The sequence below is a fragment of the Ursus maritimus genome, unplaced genomic scaffold (genome assembly GCF_017311325.1).
Source record: "Ursus maritimus isolate PB19 unplaced genomic scaffold, ASM1731132v1 scaffold_3, whole genome shotgun sequence".
Taxonomy (NCBI): Eukaryota; Metazoa; Chordata; class Mammalia; order Carnivora; family Ursidae; genus Ursus; species Ursus maritimus.
The window spans coordinates 34,382,525-34,405,024 of NW_024425563.1; the positions used below are offsets into that span (position 1 = coordinate 34,382,525).

At 35.4% G+C, this 22,500-nt stretch overlaps 1 protein-coding gene across 1 annotated transcript in view; it reads right to left on the reverse strand.

Moving 5' to 3' along the window:
* The window catches only part of FOXP2 (forkhead box P2), a 61,936-nt gene that overhangs the window by 4,307 nt on the left and 35,129 nt on the right, over positions 1 to 22,500 (reverse strand). The window contains exons 12-13 of the mRNA XM_040644082.1: positions 22,490 to 22,500; positions 21,555 to 21,718 (exon numbers count right to left, since the gene is read on the reverse strand). The exon at positions 22,490 to 22,500 is cut by the window's right edge and continues 59 nt beyond it. Of these exons, the coding sequence (XP_040500016.1) occupies positions 21,555 to 21,718; positions 22,490 to 22,500 (175 nt within the window). The remainder of the gene's footprint in view (positions 1 to 21,554; positions 21,719 to 22,489) is intronic.

Genomic DNA, 22,500 nt, shown 5'->3' on the forward strand with positions numbered 1-22,500 from the left:
GCCAATACAAATAAAAAGCCAAGGAGAGAGTTTGTCATTGATATTTAATGAAACTGAAGTTACTGGCCTTACGTTTTATGTGTGTACAAAGTTGTGTTAAATCCAAAGCACCGTACTACTGATGTAAGGAACCCGCTGTAGTTTTAAGTCTCCAAGGTATTATTTATTGTCCTGCATGAGAAATTATTAAATAAAATTGGAGTCCTTGAAATAACTGTTATTTATTAAAGAATTACATATAAACTCGAAAAGTAGGGCCTCTAATATATGCATACGACTAATTTGTAAATACTTTTTAATGCAACGAATCAATATTTGTTCCCATAAAAGGTTACATAGCCTCTTAGAAAATTAGAAACATGCAATCAGGATAAGGTGCACCATGGAGGTCGTGGTGGGGAATCTATGTATAATCACGTGCTCATGGGTACCCACAGATGATTTCAGGATAATAAAAGCCTGAAATCATAAAAGCGGTTTATGAGGATCATTTTAAAGACAAAACCAATTATTTTGACTAAAAAAAACTACCAATTGAATTCAACAACTACTTAGACTAAATGTTTCATTGAGCTAGCCAATAGTTTGAGTAAAATGACTGATAAACCAATTCATTATTATGGTATCACATAGACATTTCCAGAATTTTAAACACTTATTAAATCTAATGTTAATATTCCCAAAGTACCCTCTAAAATATACAAATGAAATCTCCTAATAAGATTACTTGTGAAAGTTCATATTCGTTTAATGACTTTTATTAAAAATGACGTTTTGATTTAATAATCATTATAAGTTGAATTTATAATTTTAGGTTTTCCAGGTTCAATCTGGGATTCAGAACATTTTAGTAAATGCTAAACTCTAAGTACTGGAAATAATTAGAATAAACTCCTAAGGTTAATATAATAGCACCTTTTTCCAATTAGGTCTCATAAATGACCTATGAATATTCAAAACTGTCAAGCTTAAATAGCTGAGTATTTCTAAACAGATACTTAGTAGCTGGCAAGATACACACAGATATCTAGCGCTGTTCAATGGGATTACCCTCAAATCAATTAATATTATTTTGGGCATCCTGTATTTTAGTCAAAGAAGTGACCTCTTCTGTAGTTGGTGTGTCTCGGTGATCAGGGCTCTGAGAAGACTGAAGTGGTGTCTCTACTCTGACTCTGTTTCCTAATTCCCTGCTCCACTCTCCCTGGCCCCCCAGCTGGAGCACTGCCATATCACGAGGATCTGATTCCTTTGGGTTTACTTTTCTGGGTTGGATTTTAATTGAATAGAGAACCTGTGGGAAAGTCTCAAGTTTTGGATAGAGAGGAACGGCAAACACGATGTATTTTTAAATCACAAACACATAGAGATAATTTTTGAAAAAGGATAGCTATGAAGGTATGTTCCATTGCACGATTTTAATGTGCAAGGAATATTTATTTCGTTATGTCACTGCCTCATACACATATCCATGTGAACGGAGACAAAGAGGATAAGACAGGATTAAGCCAAAAGCTCTCAGTCATTCTCAGCAGGCAGGACTCAACTGATCTATGAACAACAGCATTTCTGAGTAATAGCCTCTATTCCAGACGCCAAACATCATCTTTAAAACATCATGCTTCGTTCCTACTCCAACTCACTGTTCATGCTGACCTAGTCTACGCACCATCCTCAAATCGTTGTGTGTACACAGAACCTGAAATTCCATTCAGTTCCACGTTTTACCTATGCACAACCTGCGTACTGTTCAAAGACCAACTTTTATCTACTTCTAAAGACTTCGTCTGACCATCCAGTTTGCACTCATCTCCCACTTTGCCCCTCCAAAGCATTTTTTTGTTAATCATTCTGATGCTCAAAACTATGGAATTTTTGAATCCTAAGACTGTATTAAACATAATTTTATTCAATGCTCCCACTGCACAGATTAGAAAAGAAGTCACTTTCCAAGGGTTGTAAGTACAAGTAAAGCCAGGACCAGTATACATGCTGGCCTCTGCAATGTTTCTTACAACCTGTTATTCCTGCTATCCCATGTTGCCTTAATCAGATGCACTATAACTCTTTCTAGTGGTGGCTGTACCAAGTCTTGCCAACGAGGCTAAGAACTTCACAGGTCAGGGGAGCTATGCATCTAGCAGGCACCTAGTATATATGTGTTGATCGAATAAATGGTGTGCCATCAAGTCACTAAGAGTTTCATTTGTACTAATTCTAAAAGAGAAAATTTTAGGATGCTTGGCTTGCTCCGTCCATGGAGTAATAAACACCTGTGATCCAAGGGTCGTGAGTGCAAGCCCCACATTGGGTGTGGAGCCCACTAAAAAAGAGACAGAGAGTGAGAATTTCTTTCTGGAATTAAGTATTCTTGGAATCATTTCCATCCAGAATTAGTTCACAAACAAGATATGAGACCTGGGAAAGATGTAAATAAAATCTTCCCTTAAGGTTACAGTATTAGGCTACTAACATACTAAAATAAAGTAAGACCAAAGCCAATAATTACTAATACTCAATTTTTAAAACACTGATTGCTACCAAACTAATATCTAAGAAAGAAAGAAAAAGTTACAAGAGGCTAAGCATCTCTGAGAATAAAATTGCTTGAAAGTTACAGGACCTATGCCTATAAATGGATGGAATCCTTTTCAATAAAAATAAAATTTGATCATGATTATCCCTACTCATATGAAGTTTCTTATTTTTGGATCTCAGAGAGCTCCATGCTTCCACTCGTTCTCTTGTGTGACAACTGAAGGGAAGTCAAACACAAGGAGATCACGTGTCTTTGGCAGATTGCAGGACAAATGGGACATTGGTCTCTTCTGTGGCCATTAACAATATCTTTCCCTTCTTGCCCCTATTACAGATATAAGGGTCACTTAATTTCTTTCTGGAAAAAAAAAGTGGATATTTCTGAGATGTTCATTTTTTTTAAGGTACCTAATGTGTGAACATCACTATAGGATAATTAATTCCTCTAGGAAAAATGCTCCCCTCCACCATAGAAATTCCAACTCATTTCTGACAATTCAAGGAAAATAAAGGAATCCTTTTAAAGAAACACTCTCTCTGTTCAGTGCTCACCAGTTCTTCCCTCTGTATCCCCTTCTCCAATGCAATTATTTTACAGTTTTTAACTACCCAGGGTGTAATTTAATATAAAAAATTTTATGTACTTAGTATTTTGATTAACTTATTAGTATAAAGTAATACTGAATAGTTTAGGCATCTCATTTATAACCTTTGGTCATGCCGAAGTGGTTAAGTGGTTAATAATGTAATGGACTTTGAAGATAAAGTGTTCGGGTTTGAATCCTGGCTCCCTTACTTCCTACCTAGGTAACATTGGGGATGTTTCTTAATGTCTTTGTACCTCCTTTTCTTTAGTCATAAAGGGGAAATAAGAAAGTACCTATTTTATGTAGTTATTATGAGGATTAAATTATTTTTTATACATGTAAACAAGCTGGAACAGTGCCTGGGTCATAAGTGATCAATAAATGTTAGGTACAGTCATGATACAATTATGACTGTATCTAACCTTAAATACTTTTTGGGAGAAGATATGGTATAAATACATGAATTAATTTTTAAACACTGTATGAGCTTAATTAGCTCTAAAAATATTTTAGCCCTTCTCCCAATGTGAGATTTTTATTACTGTATCAGAAAAGTCATAAAAGAATGATATATGAGCCCCACATATCAGATGCCAGGCATTAGGGTTATTAAAGTAATCCTAATAACATCTGCCCTTCCTTAAAAGTACATTTAAGGTAATAAAACCAAGGGAACAAAATAACACAACATATTCCTATAATTATTGCAAAGAATTATTTACTAATAATTTCCTGAACACTAACACACTAAGACAAAAGCTCAGATAATATCTCGGATCATTTTTATTTTTTATTGTTATTTTTAAATATTTTTAAAAGATTTTATTTATTTGAGAAAGAGAGAGAGAGAAAGCAAGCTCGAGTGCAAGCGAGATGAGGAGCAGAGGGAGAGGGACAAGCAGACTCCATGCCGAGTGTGGAGCCTGACGCAGGGCTCAATAGCCTGACCCTGAGATCATGACCTGAGCTGAAATCAAGAGTCGAATGCTTAACCGACTGTACCGCCCAGGTGCCCAAATCTCGGATCACTTTCAGATCAACAGAGGAAAGCAAATTTCAAAGTAGAAGGGCCATCATTGCAAAGCTCTGTACACGGAGCTCCTACACTTCCCTCAGGCACCCATCCCAGGCCTCATCATTAGCTTGTCGTTAAAAATCATTAACATGCATGCATTGAACAGTCCAGGCCTGCATCACATTTGCTGTGCACATTAGGGCTTATGAAGTCTGGTTATATATGTTTAGCTGGAGAAACCTTAAACAGATTAACTCAAAGTTGACTAAAAAGTGGAAATTTTTAGAGATCTAGCAATATACATACACCTGTTAGGAAAAAATTTTTTCTGCCAAAAATTCCTTTATGCTGTGGATTAAGCCAAGTCCCCTGTGTCTGTAATGATATAAAGAGCTTCAATTTTGCTTTGACAGGAGAAGCCAATAACATGTAACTATTATCTCTTAATGCTAATAATTAATTCAACAAAAGTTTATTGAGTACCTTCTATATATAAGGCACTGTGGGGGCATTAAATATCTATGAAAGAACTTTCAGTCTAATATGGAAGAAATATGTACTCAAATAACTACAAGATGGCCTGTCACAAGTGTTGTACTAAGAGAAGGAGCAATTCAGTGAGATGGGAGGAATTAACAGCTGGGAGAGATGATTTGCCTCTAAGAAGAATCCCAAAGCATGTATACTTTTTTTTTTTTAAGATTGTATTTATTTATTTGACAGAGAGAGAGACGGCCAGTGAAAGAGGGAACACAAGCAGGGGGAGTGGGAGAGGAAGAAGCAGGCTCCCAGCGAAGCAGGGAGCCCGATGCAGGGCTCGATCTCAGGACCCTGGGATCACACCCTGGGCCAAAGGCAGACCCTTAAAAACTGAGCCACCCAAGAGCCCCCCAAAGCATGTATACTTTTAATGGAATTCTTTTAAGATAACAAAGTAAAAGAAAGTTCAGATGGACAAAAGAGAGAAATCCTGGAGTATCCTGGGGATAACTCTTTCTGGGTTTGAAGATGGATGGGCTATTCATCATGCCATCCCCTGCCCACCCCACGCCCTGCCAAACCAATGATTTGAAATTTATGCATTGCTTCCCTCAGTGATGACTTGAGGTGTCTTACAGATGAAACCGCAGCCCTTAGAAGTAAAACAGAAGCTACTTCAAACAAATAAAATCAGCTGTTTCCAGGAATAAAACGGATGATATACATCTGAAACATCAAAGACTTAGCTTTATTTCTTTTTTTAACTTAAGGACATAAAGAAAGAAAAATAAAACTAGTGGAGTCACTGATTTTTATTGTCTTCCTCATGAGATCTTGAATAAAGGATAATAAAGAGACTTATTTTTAACATATCTTAAGGACAGAGTCTATGAAGTCCGGATTGGATGGTTTTGCCAGCTCTTTATTTACTTATTGGGCATAACACAAGCCAGGCATCCGTATTAGTACGGACTGAGGAGGACAAACCTTTGGCATCGAAGGATGCAGACAGAAGGTAAACAAACGTTAGCAGTTCTTAACCTGATAAATATGTTGTATTTTTCTTTAAGTGGATTTGGAAGCAAGTTTATCTTTGATTTTAAAGCAAATGATCCATTTGGTAAATAGTGGATATTCTTTCAAACTAGAATCTAGAAATTCATTGTGAATGGTTTAAAAGCTCTTCTTTCCACAAAATAGAAGATTTATAATTCAGCTGTTCTGTTTAGTCCACTACCTCCTATTTACTACCGAAAAGCAGTGATTTATGTTTCTTGCTTAAAGAAGGCATACCCACCTCCTAATTTAATATAATTTACACTTGGGAGAATTCGAATGCTATTTGGAATTTCTTTAGATAATCGGAGGGCAAGTATTTAGTGGTGGAGAGACAGAAAGTCTGTTATTATTCCCTGACAGAGCTGCACAACGTCAGTAAATGACATGGAAGTACTTCTGGAAGGATAAAAGCTACTTCTTGTCAGAAGTGAAAAGAAATCAATTCAATAGACATGATGTGCAAACCACTGGTCTAGGGGCTGATATGGACAATGGTTTCGAGAAACTCCAAAGAGTTTCCAGTGCCGCAGAGGAAGTGCAATGTATACACAAGTAACTTTGATACCAGGCAGGATGTGATCAAGACCCAGTTGACTAAGTGTTAGGAAAGAGGGGAGGTAAATCCTGGCAATGCAATCAATGACTGCTTTACGAAGGAGGGAGGTGTCACTTCAGGTGGGCTTTGAAATATGTGAAAATGTTCATAATGCAGAGACAAGGCAAAGAGCCTTCTGAGTGGAAATGGGGAAAATGGATAATCTTAAATGGTTGTGGGAACCCTGAGAGTGTGCAGAGGCCATGAAGAAAGGAGGGCTGGTAATAAAGAAATATGTTAGAAAACAGAACAAGGTCAGATGGTGAAGGGCCCTTGAGTTGCATTTTATGGAGTTTAAAATTTATTCTCTGCCAGCTGAAGGGCTATTGATGGTTTCTAAGCCTGGCAGTGAAAAGATAGAAGAGATTTTGGAGGATTAACTTACAAAGCCTAGACTGAGTGTAGGACACCAGATGTAGGGTTACCAGTTAGGAGGTCACTACAACAGCGTAATAAGGTGATGATGGTCAGGACTAAGGTGGAGGGATTAGAAACAGTGAAGAGAAGTGACGAATTTAGGCTATAGGTCATGGAGTAAAAAGGCTCTGCATCCATTGCTCCTAAACTTATACATATGTGAAATAGTTCCCTCATGAATTCTACCATGGAGCTAGAAGGGTTTAAATCTATGTGAAAAATTCTAAAAATTAGAAGAGATGATGACTGTTTATAACTCATGCAATTTTGATGAATCTTTATATTTGTTGTTTTAATTGCTCAAGGAAGAGGAGAAGTTGATCCCAGAAAGCTTGGATGTTAGAAGGTAGAAGACAGGAAGATACTGAAAATGAAACTCTATTTTCGTCTTTGTGATTAAGATGCCAGTAGCAGCAATGCCATGAAAACTCATAAAGGCTGTTGATACTTGATATTGAGAAATTTGATTTATTTTTAATCTTTAGTCTGCATTCTTGTGTCATTTTAAAGGCTTCACCAAAATAAAAAGTTTCTGTGCAGCAAAGGAAACAATCAATAAAACTAAAAGGCAACCCATGGAAGAGGAGAAAATATTTGCAAATGACATATCTGATAAAGGGTTAGGATCCAAACATATAAAGAACTTATAAGATTCAACACCCCAAAAATGAATAATCCAAATAAAAAATGAGAAGACATGAACAGACATTTCTCCAAAGAAGACAACCAGATGGCCAACAGACACATGAAAAGATGCTCAGCATCACTCATTACCAAAAAAATACAATCAAAACTACAATGAGCTATCCCTCACACCTGTCAGAATGGCTAAAATCAACAACACAAGAAAAAACAGGTGCTGGCGAGGATGCAGAAAAAGGGGAACCCTCTTACACTGTTGGTGGGAATGTGAACTGGGGCAGCCACTCTGGAAAACAGTATGTATGTTCCTCAAAATGTTAAAAACAGAGCTACCCTACAATCCAGCAACTGCACTACTAGATATTTACCCAAAGAATAACCAAAATGCTAATTTGAAGGGATACACGCACCCAATGTTTACAGCAACATTATCTACATTAGCCAAATTAAGGAACAGCCCGAGTGTGCATAGACTGATAAATGGATACAGAAGAAGTGGTATATATGTGCAACGGAATATCACTTGCCATTTGCAATGACATGCATGGAGCTAGAGAGTCTTACACCAAGCGAAGTCAGTCAGTCAGAGAAAGACAAATACCATTTGATTTCACACTCATATGTGGAATTTAAGAAACAAGACAAATGAAACACACACCAAGAAACAGACTCTTAACTATAGAGAACAAACGGATAGTTACTAGAGGGGAGGCGGGTGCGGGGATGGGTTAAGTAGGTGATGGGGATTAAAGAGGGCACTTGTTGCGATGAGCACCAGATGTTGTATGCAAGCGCTGAATCATTAAGCTGTACACCTAAAACTAATCTTACACTGTATGTTAACTAACTGGAATTTGAAAACTTAAAAAAAAGAAAAATGGTATTTTAAAACTGAATATCAAAGGAAAAGGGCATAAAGTGTGGTTACTTTCTCAAGTCCAAAAAATCTAGTATTTCCAGAGATGAGTAACAACAACAACAAAAAGAGGTAAGCCTTTTTAAAAGTAGGTAACAGATACCCATGAGGGTTTTGCTATGAATCTCCAAATACTTGGTGAATTTTTAAAACGTCCCTACCTTAACATCATGTTGGAGACTAATGAACTCTAAGATAGGGCTCCCAGTCCCTGTCCAATCTCATCCCACAGGGATACCTCTCTACGCAGACCACCCATACCAAGGCAAAGGATTCATTACCTGTTCTCTGAATGAAACCTATGCTTTATATCTCAGTCACCTTTGCTCGTAATCCTCAAATCCTTCGCACCTATCCTTTCTTTCCTCATCACTGCTTAATATTAGGTTGAAAAACTTGATTACTATTTTTGCAAGCAAAACCTGTCAAATAGCAATAATTTCATAAATTTCACCCTAAAAATCTACTTCATATTAAGCCTAACTCAAAGCTACAACCCCCACAAAGCCTTTTCTGATTCTCCGCATGCCTACCCATAAGTCTCTGAATTTACAGTTTGATTGTAAGGCTCTTCATTCCTTTACTTGGTCTCTCACACTATCTTTGTGCATATCCACCCCTCTAATTATTAGAGTTTTACCTCTTTGTGGATATGGACCACTGTCAGTTTTCAGCATAGTGTGTGGCACATAATAGTTGCTCATTAAATGTTTGTTGAAATATGTGAAAATGTTTGAATGAAACTCATCTCTATTCTATGCAACCAGCCAAGCCTCTAGCAGTAGGAAATGCCAAGTAGCAACTGATTTTTATACTCTAGCTTAATCTTTCAGTTTTACAGCCCACCCTCAGTAATGGTAAACACCAAAAACACAAACCAAGGACTAAGTAACTTAATAGACTGATTCGTTGCCTAAAGAAATGTGTTGCTTCTTCAGTTGTGAAATTTGTAAGTACCCAAGGCACCAATGAAAGGCAGAAGAAATGTTAATGTTTGCCTATACCCTAAAGCAAAGAGTCAAATTATAATAGGGAAGTTTATCTTTTTAGATTGTGGTCACACAGTATATTCCCTAGAGGAATGTAAATTGTCTGCATTTGCTCCTTACTCAAGACTAAGTAAAAGGTCTGATAAACTGTTTCTGGGTTTGGTTTGTTCTTAGAATAAGAAAATACTGTGAATAAAGTTCTCTTAAACTGAGACATTCAAAATGTATTTAAGTAAATAGATGTTAGAATGTCGATAAATAAGTGTCCTTATTTAGATATTATCAGATGTGACAATTAAAATATTTACATAGGTCATTATTTATGAGAAACTCAGTGGCATAATGTATATGTGATCGAACCTTTCAGAAATACAGTATTTACTAATACCATGAAGCTAATGATAAAACCTTAAAGTCTTAAATGTTATGGTAGACGTCAACAAATGCTGAGAAAAAAATTTATAATTAATGGCTCATATCTACAATACAGGCAATTTCAGGAAATGTAAAGTTAATTTTATCAAACATTTGTAAGTCAAAAGTAAATGTAAGACTAGATTGAAATTGTTTTTGCGTTTTATTCATTATAGGAGATTCCCTTGTATCTTTTCTTTAGGTAATCCTAGTTATTTCAGAAAAACAATAATACATTTCATACAGTGTAGCTATCAAAAAGAGTAATAAACATTTTTTTACAAAGAGGAGTAATATATCTTTCAACAATTTTATAAGAATATATTTAACCTTTCCCCCTGCCCTAGCACACCAGAAGGATAAAACATGCTTCTACCAGTAACTATGGGTCTTTACTACAAAAAATGTTACTCCCAGGATAATAGTCAAAAACTTATCCTCAGAAATAGTGTTAGGGCCCTAATGCTTCAATTTTACTATGAAAATTGATTTTATTTGACCCAATATAGCAATCTTTATCCAGCGAAATGAACTTATATTTGCAGTTACTCTGAGAAACATACTGAATATATTGAAATATGCGTAGTTCTTAACCATGCTTTACTTTTACTTGATTTATTTTGGATACCTTTAACTTACATGGGATACACTGGCTACCTCCAAAAGAAAATATTTAAAGTCATACAAATTCTTTATCTCTTACTTATCATTATGTCCTAATTGTTGATTAATGACATTAAGAAATACCATAGGACACTGAATATTGTTATAGGCTAATGCTGTCCATTGATTTGCATAGGATTTGACTGTTTCACAAAACAGTATCAAAATTTTTCTAATTAAAAGGAAATACCTGGGTCAGATGGAATTTTCTTTTAACTATCTACCATGTCTATTTAGTTCTTGGCACGGAACTGTTGCATGAATAACGATAACCACTAGAATGTAAGCATTATAAAAAAAATCAAAGTATAAGATCAGCACTTTATCAATTTTATATGTGCTTGAATAAAATTTGATTCAATTAGTTTGTATTTGTTAATCGCACGGACTTCATGCTTACTACATAAATATACTTGTTTTGCAGATGTAAAATGAATTCTAAAACATAAGCACGAATCCTTTATTAAGACGGAAAGATGTAGTTTCATGAAACTCAATTTTTGGTTTTGTTTGTTATTTTTGAGCAGCTAACTTACTATTAACTGATATCTTAGTACACAATCACATCAAACAAGTAATTTTTAAAAAGTTGGTTTTTTTTCCCCAAAGAAGTTTTACAGGAAAACTGGTGAAATAATTGATGTTCATTTAGAAAGCATATGAAAAATGGAGATTAGGGAAGTTCAATTTGCTCATTTCCTTCTAGTACATATACAAGGAAATGATATAATTATATTTAGAATTTGAGGGTAGATTTATAAAAATTGCAAGTTTAGTTATCTCCATTTGTATTAAGTCATGTTGAAATGAGAAACAATTTATTGTTTCCTAAACATTAGTAAGTCTTAAACACTTGTAATATTTTATGTAGGAAGTATTTTAGTTTAACATATCAAAGAAATAAGCTAATAAATAAAACTAAAGTTTTAAAAGGAAAAGATTGTTTTAAAAAGAGAACATTTTCTTAGTACTTCTTAAAATGAGAGATGATCTTAGGCTAATGTGAGTAATTAAATCACAAGGTTATACTGAAATTAAGAAATTGTTTACTTAATTTTACTTAAGATTTTACTCTTCTGAAATAATGCTGACTTCTTCCACTAAAATATAGATTTTATATTCTAAATTAAGCACATATTACAGAAATATTTAATTCTCTTATTTAAAAAGTCAGTAAGAAGTCCATATAATTAAAACAACTAGACATGATAAATTGACTATTAATTAAATAAGAAAGTATAAAACAGATCTGCATTAGTATGGCTCAAATTTTTTCCAGTTTATTATTTCTCAAGATTTTCTCTTTTGTAAACTAAAATAACATTTGTCACAAAATTTTTCTGTTGACTGAATTATCTTTATTTTGATTTACATGAATCTACACACAGCTGCCATTAGAACAGTGCTCAGAACTACTACTCCAGTATTACCCCATTTCAACAGATAAAAATTCTGCTTATCTCTTGATGAAAAGAAACATATTCTTCCTCCTAGAAATGTGTAACCCTTAAGAGGGGGATAGAAAAATTGGAGTGAACAAATGATTCCTCATTCTATATATATCTTGTATTGTTTGTTTTATTCAAAATATAATTAGAAAATGCCCTCCTCAAGTCGCCATACCTTTTTGCCTTGGCTAAAGATAAACAGACAAATAAATTTTCATTTTTCATCTTATGATCAGATTACAACTTTAATCCTAATATATTTAATATATCTTGTATCTCCCTTAATCTGTCACCTAAAAACCACAGCCATTTAGTGTTTGATTGCAAAGGAATATTATTTCCAGATGATTATACTAAAAGTTTCTCTTCTAAGATACATTGCCAGTCTTAAGGATGCAGTTTATAATTCTATCCTACACCCCAATGGGTCTGACCCTGAGATGGAGTTCCAAAGTTCCATTTAAAGTCAATAGAAGTTCTAAGAAATATAACAAAAAGGTGGATTAAGGTTAATAAAACATAATTTTATAAATTGCATGCATATATATGTATATCAAAATTTCTCTAAGATTTCTTGCCCTTACCTTCAGCAGTATATTGAAATTTATTCAAATTTATGCAACATTGTTTAAAGAAACTGGATTTTACATGATTTGAAGGCTCACTCCCAAATGATTTCAGATAGTTTTGCTGCAGTGCTCTTGAAAAAACATAACAACAAAATTCATTATGATTTATCGTTCTATTTGATTGATAACAGTAATAGATGTGACCCAAACAGCTGTAATAAAATGAAAATACAGATGTAATTACTTTGATCCTTGATGAGTACAAATAGATTTTGCCCAGACTCAGAATCACACTAGTTGCCTGTTAAGATACAATTGGTACTATTCCATTTTGCGTCTCATAAACGGAAACTTTCAACAAATGTCCAGCTGTGGAGCTAAGGACCTTTATATTTCTAATCTGTTGGCCAGTGAAATAAAAAAAAAGTCTAACTTATATCTTGACACTGAGCCATTAAGTCAGCCTTGGGACTGCTTCAGAACTCCTTTAAACCATTCATCCAAGACTTGTGTTTTTGCCTTGTTTCTTGGACTAAGTTTCAGTCAAAACCGTCAGGAGGGGTATGAGGGTACACAAAATGTATGTCCCTGTTCTTCTCTAATTCCCTCTTTGATAACTTGGGTTCCGGGTCCTTGAAGACTTTGCCCTCAACGTCCTATAATTGTGCCCTCTTGCTGCGGCTAGCCCTTCCTGATGTGGCTTACCTGTTTTTCCGGACTGCTGTCCATTTCCCTTTGCCAAATGGCCTGATGGGATACTGCCCGCCCACTGCTAGCTCTTGATGAAGCTATCTCCTGGCTGTTTTTACGGAGATGGCTGTCCACCGGGATTACAGATGTATGGTTCATGTCATTAGGTCTGTATAATCTGTGAGACTGGGTGCTCTGCTGAAACTATTCCTTTGCTCAAATTAAGCTGTAGGGCTGACTCAATGTTCAGTTTTCTCCTGAACTATGCTAAGTTATGCTCTGTTAGTTGTAAACATGAGATTGAAATAGGGAGTAAAACCAATATTTACCTCTTATTCTAAATCTAGTACGCTTTGTCCGTTTTTTGACCTGCTAATTAGCAAAAGGATCTTAGATTTAATGTTGGGAATGTAAATTTTTCTATAGTAAGGTAATGTTGTATAACCAATGAGTACTTTTGCTCCTGACTTTTAACTGTTTTGATGATGCTACTCCATTTTTAGTCTTCAAAGATTAAGACAATGTTGAACAAACTAAAGAATGTTAGTTTCCACTAGTTATATTAAACTATTTGGTCATCTGTTGCTTAATACAAATTCTTGAATTCTACCCTAATGATGAAAACTGCATATGGAAGGTAGAAACCCTGAGATAACGTTTTAAACTGTACTTTTTGGTGCCAAAGTATTCAAGTACATTGTGGTACTTATGTTAATGATCAATTTTAAATTCTGCCAAAGTAGTTAAAATACATACAATTCTAACATACATTAAAATACAATTTTTTAACATGGAAACAACTTCACATTAAGTAATATTCTGAAATGATAGTTGACTTTACATAATAAACACTGTTAGTTATAAAATGCCTATAGTCACCAAATATACATCTACTTCCCAAGCCCCATGTCAAAAGCTGAAGTTAAAATACCATATGGGTATGTAAAAACCTTCCTTTTTCCCTGGTAGTAGAAGTAGGGAGAAATTAATTAAAAAATTAATTAATTTTTTAGCAATTCAGTCAACGACATTTTGACCCTTAGAGAAAGGAAATTTCTCAGGCTCAACTAGTGTTAGTGCAAATGAAGATGTAGCTTCTAACAAAGTATCTTCTTTAGATATGAAACAGTAGCAGTAAGCTACAATACTGTCAGCCAAAAGTTTTCTGACACACTTTGCCTAAATGGTGGGGATTCATACCATGGATGTCAGATATCATCTGTATAGTTCTATAAAAATCCTTCAAAACCCCATAGGAACCCACAAATTTCCACAATTGGCACGGTAGGGATACAACACCTTTTAGCTGAAGGCACTGTACCTCTGGGAGGATCTTTTTATTAAGAGGAACTAGAATGAGTTGTAAGTGCCACATATGGGGACCGGAATAATGTAAAAAAGAACAGCAGCCACTGAGCCACACTTGTATCACTTAAAAAAAAAAAAAAAAAAAAAGATGAGATTATAAAGAGCTGGCATAATCATAAGTTCTGTACAATCACTTTGGAAAGAGATCTCAAAGCTAACTAGCAAAGTTAATGAAAAGTTCAGAGATTAAATATAAATGGAATTAAATCAGAATGAAAATTATGAGACCCAGAAATGTTAGGACCAAAAGAAATAAAATAAAATAAAATAAAATAAAATAAAATAAAATAAAATAAAATAAAGGTGACTGAAAAGTTGTGAATTAGAAAATCTGCAGAAGCATATGTAAAGCAAGGGGGGTAAAAGCTTTTATGTTTAGAGCTTCATAATGCCTCTTAATGATCCAAACTATCAGCAAAAATAGTGTGGGCTTAACAGGAATGAAAACAATGAGAGGGAGCATTCTACTTGCTCAAGTTGTCAGTTACTTTCAACTGCTTTCCTCTGAAATACAGAGCCACTTCAATTTTAAATGCTTTTGTCCACAGAGAGATCTAAGATCTGTAGGGATTTTATATAAAATATCACCAACTAAAGGTGTAGGGTCTGCAAATTCTACATGTGCCTACAAAGAGCAATTTAAATTTTAAGGCAGCCAAAGACAATAGAAGGAAGAAAGGCAATATTATATATTTGAAGATCTTCATTATCCTTCATAACAATTCAAGATTTATATTAGATTTTCAATATTGTTTTACAAAATGGGAGTCCGGAGGTCCCTTTTAGCTGTGTTTGGTTGCAAAATATTAGTGTCAGGACAGGCTGAAGTTTATCACTGGAATGATACAAGTGAGGTTCTCGAGAAGCATGTTGTAAAGAGGACTGGGACATATGAGGCATAGAAAGTTGTAGGGCACATAGAATATGTGTTCAACATCTCAATCAAAAAGATCAATGGGATCCCATTGCAGTCCTGAAATAATACTACACTATTCCTTTTATGTGATGCCTCAGCTTTTCATTTCCTTACTCTAAAGTTCTGGCTTCTAAGGACACAACAAATCTATTTTCTAGTCTTATATGAACCATATTAACATTCTGGTTCTATATAGAAGATCATTAACTCTCAAACTTCAAATATTTGCTTTAATAAGAGGGAGAAAATATAATAATCACCTGCAACTACTATAGAATATGAGCAAGTAGAACTTTGAAATGACATAGAGGCTAAGAGGATTCAGGAACGACATGTAAGAAATAATCTGAAAACTCAACAGTAGGAGACTCTAATAATCAGAAAGGGGAACGACATGACAATGGAAGGCTTTGTACCTAAAGCCCTCAATACAAAACCAGTTCAGGAAGAGCACTGATTTTGATCTCTAGAAACAAAATTTGAAAATATAAAAATACGAATCTCATTTAACATTTTTCAAGAGAAAAAAGACAAATCTGAGCCACCTTATTGAGAGCAAGAAGTAACAACTGATTAGTAAAAAAAAAGAAACAACCAAGTTTAACTGAATATGGTAGGTCTATCACTAAACTTCTCTTTTTTTCTTCAGGTTTGTAAGGAGATGGGAAATGGATTGATTCTACCCGTATAAGTTCACCTTCCAGCTCTGCTCTAAATGTTTTCTTGTCTTTTCAGTCAAGTGTTAACACATTGGGGAAGAGATTAAGTTCAAATTATTTCCACTTCAACACAGCATCAATCCTCTGGAAGTAGTCTTTTTTAAGAGGCAAATATTGATATAAAATAGGAATCTAAATTAATTTTATCCATATTCTATAGAACTCTGAGAAGTCAATAAGCAGGGAATATTGGCATTGAGGTGCAAGAGGGAAGAGTATTCTACAGCTCAGATTCTTTTTTTTTTTTTTTTTTTTTTTTTTAGGCGAGAGAGAAAGGGAGAGGTGGGGAAGGGCAGAAGGAGAGAGAGAATCTTAAGTGGCTCCACAACCAGCACAGAGCCTGATGCGGGGCTGGATCTCACAACCCTGAGATCATGACCTGAGCCGGAATCAAGAGGCAGAGTTGAACTGACTGAGCCACCAGAGCCCCCCAGATCAGACTCTTAAGGGAAGTTTTCTTTACATTGTTCAGACCATGATGGCTCTAGAACTCTTTTGACAGCAGTAGAAAATACAGATTTAAAAAATCTATTTGATTGAAAAGACTCGGAAAAAAGTGTAAAAAGCTTAGTATATAGAATCTATATTATTCCACCTGGATTTAACCTTTCCTACTTTTTGCTAAAATCCCCTTGAACATTCAAGTTGATTAATAATGTATTAATTTCAGTAAATTTTTTTTCTTTTTTAATTCACCTTCAACAAGATAAATAAAATTTAATAAGGTCTGGGAAGATAATCACGAATGAGGTGAAGGGGCTTGCTACTTACTATTCAGATAAATTTGAACAGTTATAAAATACATATAAACTAAATAATTAAAATTAAAAATAAAACTTCACAGGTGTACTCTACCAATATTTAGAAAGATCTATTAACTCCCACATAAAGATGAACATTATAGTTCGTTATCTCTTCTTCCTAAAAATCCCTTGTTCTCCCTGCTTCCTCAGGGTTCTAAGAGAATCCTGGATTTTCCTCTTGCGGGGATTGCTTCGCGAAGTCAAACCATTTCAAATAAATTCATCTCTCATAGTCATTATCATATGGTTACTGACTCTGTATGGTCGAATGTGTCACAGATTTCATATACTATACTACGTCTAAAACATAGTTTCTGTCCGTTAGCGGGGACATCGACACAGCAAGCACGTGGGAGGCATGAACGCGCATGCGCTCATGCGCAGGCTGTGTTCGCCGCAGACAACCGCACAGGGAGGAAGCTCTCCGGAGTGCAGAACCAAGTGTGGGTCCTGACAGCACAGTTACTCGGGAAAGCTTCCTGGAAAAATAGGACTAGGCTCTTACGGAAAAGTGGGATTTAGGTGAGGGAAAGGAGATGAAAAGCCAAAAAAGGAAAACACAGAAAGGCAAGTAGTGAAGGCGAGATGAATGCACTAGTTTGCCAAAAGCCTTCATTCAGGGCTTTCTAAAAGTAAAACTTGGAGTGAAGAGAAAGTGTTAAATCTGGAGCATCAAATTGCAGAATGCAGGTGATAATTTGACATGTCCTGTTCTCCAAAAAATAATTTGTAAGAAGCATTAACTCATAGCTATTCCACTCTTCTAAAGCCTCAAAACATCTCTACCAATCCCAGGAATATGTCTATATCCTACGATGTTACCATTTGGATTTTACCATTTTGGAGTTAAGTAAAAAGGCTAAACAAAGTTCAGTTTCCTGAATCTAAGGACACTTAGGTTCTTGGATTCAACAAGTCAAATGGTGAACATATCATTTTCCCTCTTGAGCCTGTCCTCTTGTGACTTCTATTTCTCTTTGTGAGCTTCCAAACTTGCTATGATTTTTCCTAATTTTCCTCTTTGTCCCCAGCATTCAGTGGGTTGTCTTGTCTGGTCTTTTTCTCCACAGCACTTCTTTTATTGATTCCCTGTTCTCCATGCCCAGTCTTGTACTCAGGTCGGGTACTACCTACCGCAAGAATTAATCCTCTGCTCTCAGTCTCTCCCAACTCCCGAATAGCTTACTCTTTGTGAATTTCATTCAGCCCACTTCCAGATTACTCTTCCAGAAGCACAGCTCTGACAGTGTGAAACTCAAGCTCATAACATCACCAGGCTTCATACTGACTGAGACAAACACTGCAGCTTGATATTTAAGACACTCACCAGTCTACTTCCACCACTTCATATATTCTAAATTCTATTTTTCTTTTTATATTCTAAATTCCTATCAAACCTAATACCCAATGTTTTCTAGACATATATCATGAGTTCCTGTTCTGGTATTATTTATCTGAATTATTAATTATCTATAACCTCAGATAATATCTTTTTTTTCCCCCCTCAAAAATCTCTTATCCTGGGGTGCCTGGGTGGTGCAGTCGTTAAGCGTCTGCCCTGGGCTCAGGGCGTGATCCCGGCGTTCTGGGATCCAGCCCTCCACTGGGAGCCTGCTTCTTCCTCTCACACTCCCCCTGCTGTGTTCCCTCTCTCACTGGCTGTCTCTCTGTCAAATAAATAAATAAAACCTTAAAAAAAAAAAATCTCTTATCCTGCTGACTCGGAGTAACCTGCTCCCTACCATAAATTTGTCTTATATTGTTTCCTTTTGTGGCTTAGCTTGCTTGAAGAATTGTAAGAGGGGGGGAGAGGAAAAGGAAAGGGATGGCCAAGGAAACTAACCACACATTTATGGAATGCCTTTAAAAAGGCATTAAGATGTGAAATATCTTAGTCTTGTTGTTAGTTTCATTTAGAGTAACAATGAGGTATTACAAGATGTACCGTAACTAGTGACTGTGTACACAGCACTATGAGGGACATAGGAAGGAATTATTATCTTCCAAGCACTCATTTCATGTGAAAGAATCCTACGAGGTAGATACTATTACTTATCTCATTTTCATTTGAGAAAACTGAGGGAAAGAAATGAATATTACTCAGCTACTAACTGCTAAATCTGTGATTGGAACCCCTACCATCTGTCACTAGAGCCCAAATACCGGAAGCAATAGGCCTTTCTGCTGCTCCTTCACTATTCCGCTAGTGTAACTACTCCCCTCCAAAACAACAAGGCCCAGGGCTTCATTTCAGGGCACATAAGCATGCAGTTTAAATGTTCTCTAACAATTCTTTCACTTCTGTTTAATTTTCAAAGTATTTTGAAGTGCATTTAATTATATGTAGCCCAATTTTGATTGAGAGAATCAGATAATATTTTTCCTTTGCCTCATAATGTACATAAAATGCTTACCATTCTTTAAGTACAAGCATATTAAAACTCTATAAAGATGAAGATACAGAATACTGACATGACATTCCATCAATAATACTTGACGTCTAATATACAAAAAGTTAATGATAGCAGAAACAGATTCAAAAAATGAATGACAACTCAATATTTTGCAAGATAATTAAATTTTTGATTATAGTTTATATAATTTAGGAAAAGACCCAATTTGGTCTTCCTCCAGTTTTTATCTTTTCTGAAATCTACTTCCAATAAGCCAAGGGAAGCTTTCCTTATATCTCTCTATGGAAGATACACATAAATATTTTTCATATGCACTAATTCATGGGTACAGAAAACGTACAATACGTTGACTATGAACATTTAGTTTTATAAAGCCATCAGGCATTAAATCTATAGTTTTTATATATTATTTTACACATCCTATTTTTTCACTGACATATTTCACATTTAACTGAACTAAATTAATAAAATGAAGAATCTAAAATAGCAATTGCCAAATGAAAAAATACAACTAACCTGGCAATGCCATCATTTAGCCCCATTATTATCTCAGGTTGTAAAAGATAATGTTTAACAAATGATTTGATGGAATCATTAATTTTTTATTTTAATATTCTTATCACTGGACACAACACTCAAGAAAACATTTCTTTACATACCCTCTGTATGGTACACAACCACCTCTACACACTGCATACTAACACAGGGAGTCAGAGCAGCGGGTCAGACACTTACATTACGAACGTCTTTCATTTTTCTGAAATAGGTCTTTTCTAAAAGGGGGTAACAGGATCTAACTCTTGTTTGCTCTTTAAAGTTTTATTGTTTTAGCATTTTATACAGAGAGCGAGCACCAGCATACTCAGGAGAACTGCTAAAAGTAAAAGGCCTCAAGCTACCCACTGCCTGGCTGATAGGATAAAGCAGAGTAAAAACTTTTGTCTGATTGCTCACTTTCCTTGTTTTAGAGTACTGCTACTCTCGAGAGCATATATTCATGTTCTTTCTACTTTGAGTTTTATTACTTCTTTTGTATTATTTAATACATCTAAAGACACTTCCAAAAGACAAATTTTTCCATTTTGAAAAAGTAATGGTTTGGAACCTGATAAAACACATTAATGTTCACAGTGTGTTTTTTGCAAAGGTGATAGAATAAAAGTGCTATAAAGCAATTAGGTGCATGATCTTAAAGACATTAATGTGTCAAATAGAATAAGATGTTTAAAAAGTCAACAAAAATAATATCCTAGGAAAGGTCAGATGGAAATAGGCACATATAAAGACCACATTTCTCATTCGGGTCTTTGACTAGATCTTTAATGCAGAAATGGGGAAGAAAATATAAAAATGAGAGAAAGTACTATTCTTACCTCAATAACTTGAAATTAGAAGTATATGATGTTTAACTCCCGGATGTATGGACATTAAGTGTCGACTCATCCTAACAACTGGAGGGTGTATACGCTTCATTATTCAGATTATAATTTTTTCCCCCTGAATTCTAAGTTCTATCAGGGTCAATACTTTTTAGTAAACAAGAAACTGATACGCTTGGCCTATTGAACAAGGCCAGGCATTTTTTAAAGTGTCATACACATTTCTGAAATCCACAATACATCAATTTTTAATACATCTACTCTCTCAGCTCCATTAAAAAGATGGTAGGGGAAAGATTTTAGAGTAATTAATGATATAGTTAGCTGCTAAATATTAATAGGAATCGTAGTCTTGCATAAAATATAACATATAAACCTTGCCAATACAGACGCACCAGTAATTAAAGTTGAATATGTAATTACACTGATTTATAAGACAGGCAAAAAGTTACACTTTACTAGCTTCTATGTAAACTGTGGGTAACAGTTAAACTTTGCATTTTACGGTTTATAAAAACGGGCAATATCTTGACTACAGTTCATAAATGGTTTAGAGACCTGTAACAGTAGTAAAAATTACGACAACTTATTCCATCATGAATATTTTTATTGCACCATACAAACCAAACTGTGATAATGACCCATAAGATGTAGACTCATCTTAGACACCGCTCTACCCCCAAGAGAATGTTAGTAGTACTAAGAATTTGTAGAGGACTGCTGGTATAATAATTATGGGACATTGGAGAGAATCTAAAAGATGCATTAAAACTGATTTTGATACACTTTCTCCTATCACGAACACGGGGCAATTTAACTGCATTTAAAATTGTATTTTGGACTTATATACCACTAGCAACTTGGGAAGAATACCAAATGTTAGAAGCATATGCGTATGGGCCCTTCCCGTCGCTGGGCCTCTAACCCACTTACATGTGCGGCTGCGGTGAGCAGCCCGGACTACTGTTGCCATTGCTGTCGATGTGGTCCAGGGAGCCATTGAGGTCTTCGTGGACGGCCTGCAGCAGGCCACTGGAGGCGTTATTGATGAGTCCCGGGTTACTAAGCAAAGGTAAACTGCTCTCTGCCAAGGCAGCCTAGTGAAATGAAGAAGGTGTAAAACAACTTTGGAAATGCCCTTTAAAATATTTCTTTAGAGACAGAGCTCCTTTGAGCGGGCTCGGATCACAGCGTGGATGTTTCAGAAGCATTTAAAGAAAACGTATGGGGAGGACAAAGATTCTGAACTGGCAGCTTGCGGCAGAGACATCAAGAAAATTAAGTATGATGCGAAAGCTAAACACAAGCTCACCCAGCAAACTTTTTCACCCGTGTTTCAGCCTTTCACATAAGGAAATGCTGTGTTCTCCCACGGAGTGAAAAACCCCAACATAGAAGCAGTCACTCTGCTTTTTAAAAATGACCAGGACTTAGCTCAAAATAAAGAAGTCCTGACATTTGCCTCCTCTGCATAAAAATTATATATTATAATTAAACTTTAAAGTTTTTGCCACAAGCACCATGTTCCCCAACACTATGATGTGAAATCATTTATGACAGCCTGGATAAATATTAATGCATAGCCACATGCATTTGCAAAAGCTTCTATCAATCTAGCATTTCCAGGAAAACCGAGTGTTCCAGATTTTGCCACAGGGTGTCCTTCTTGCTTCTTCACATCAAAAGTAGCTTGAATTAGAACCAGTGCTTTCTACAGTACTAGGTACTACAACTTACTTGGATGATAAACCAACTCTTAAGAACAATCCCAATCCCACCTAAATACGAGGCATGCAAAACAAAACAATAACACAAAGGCAAAACATTCAAATACAAGAATACTGGAAAGGTGCATTTAATGATATTACCTGCAAACTGG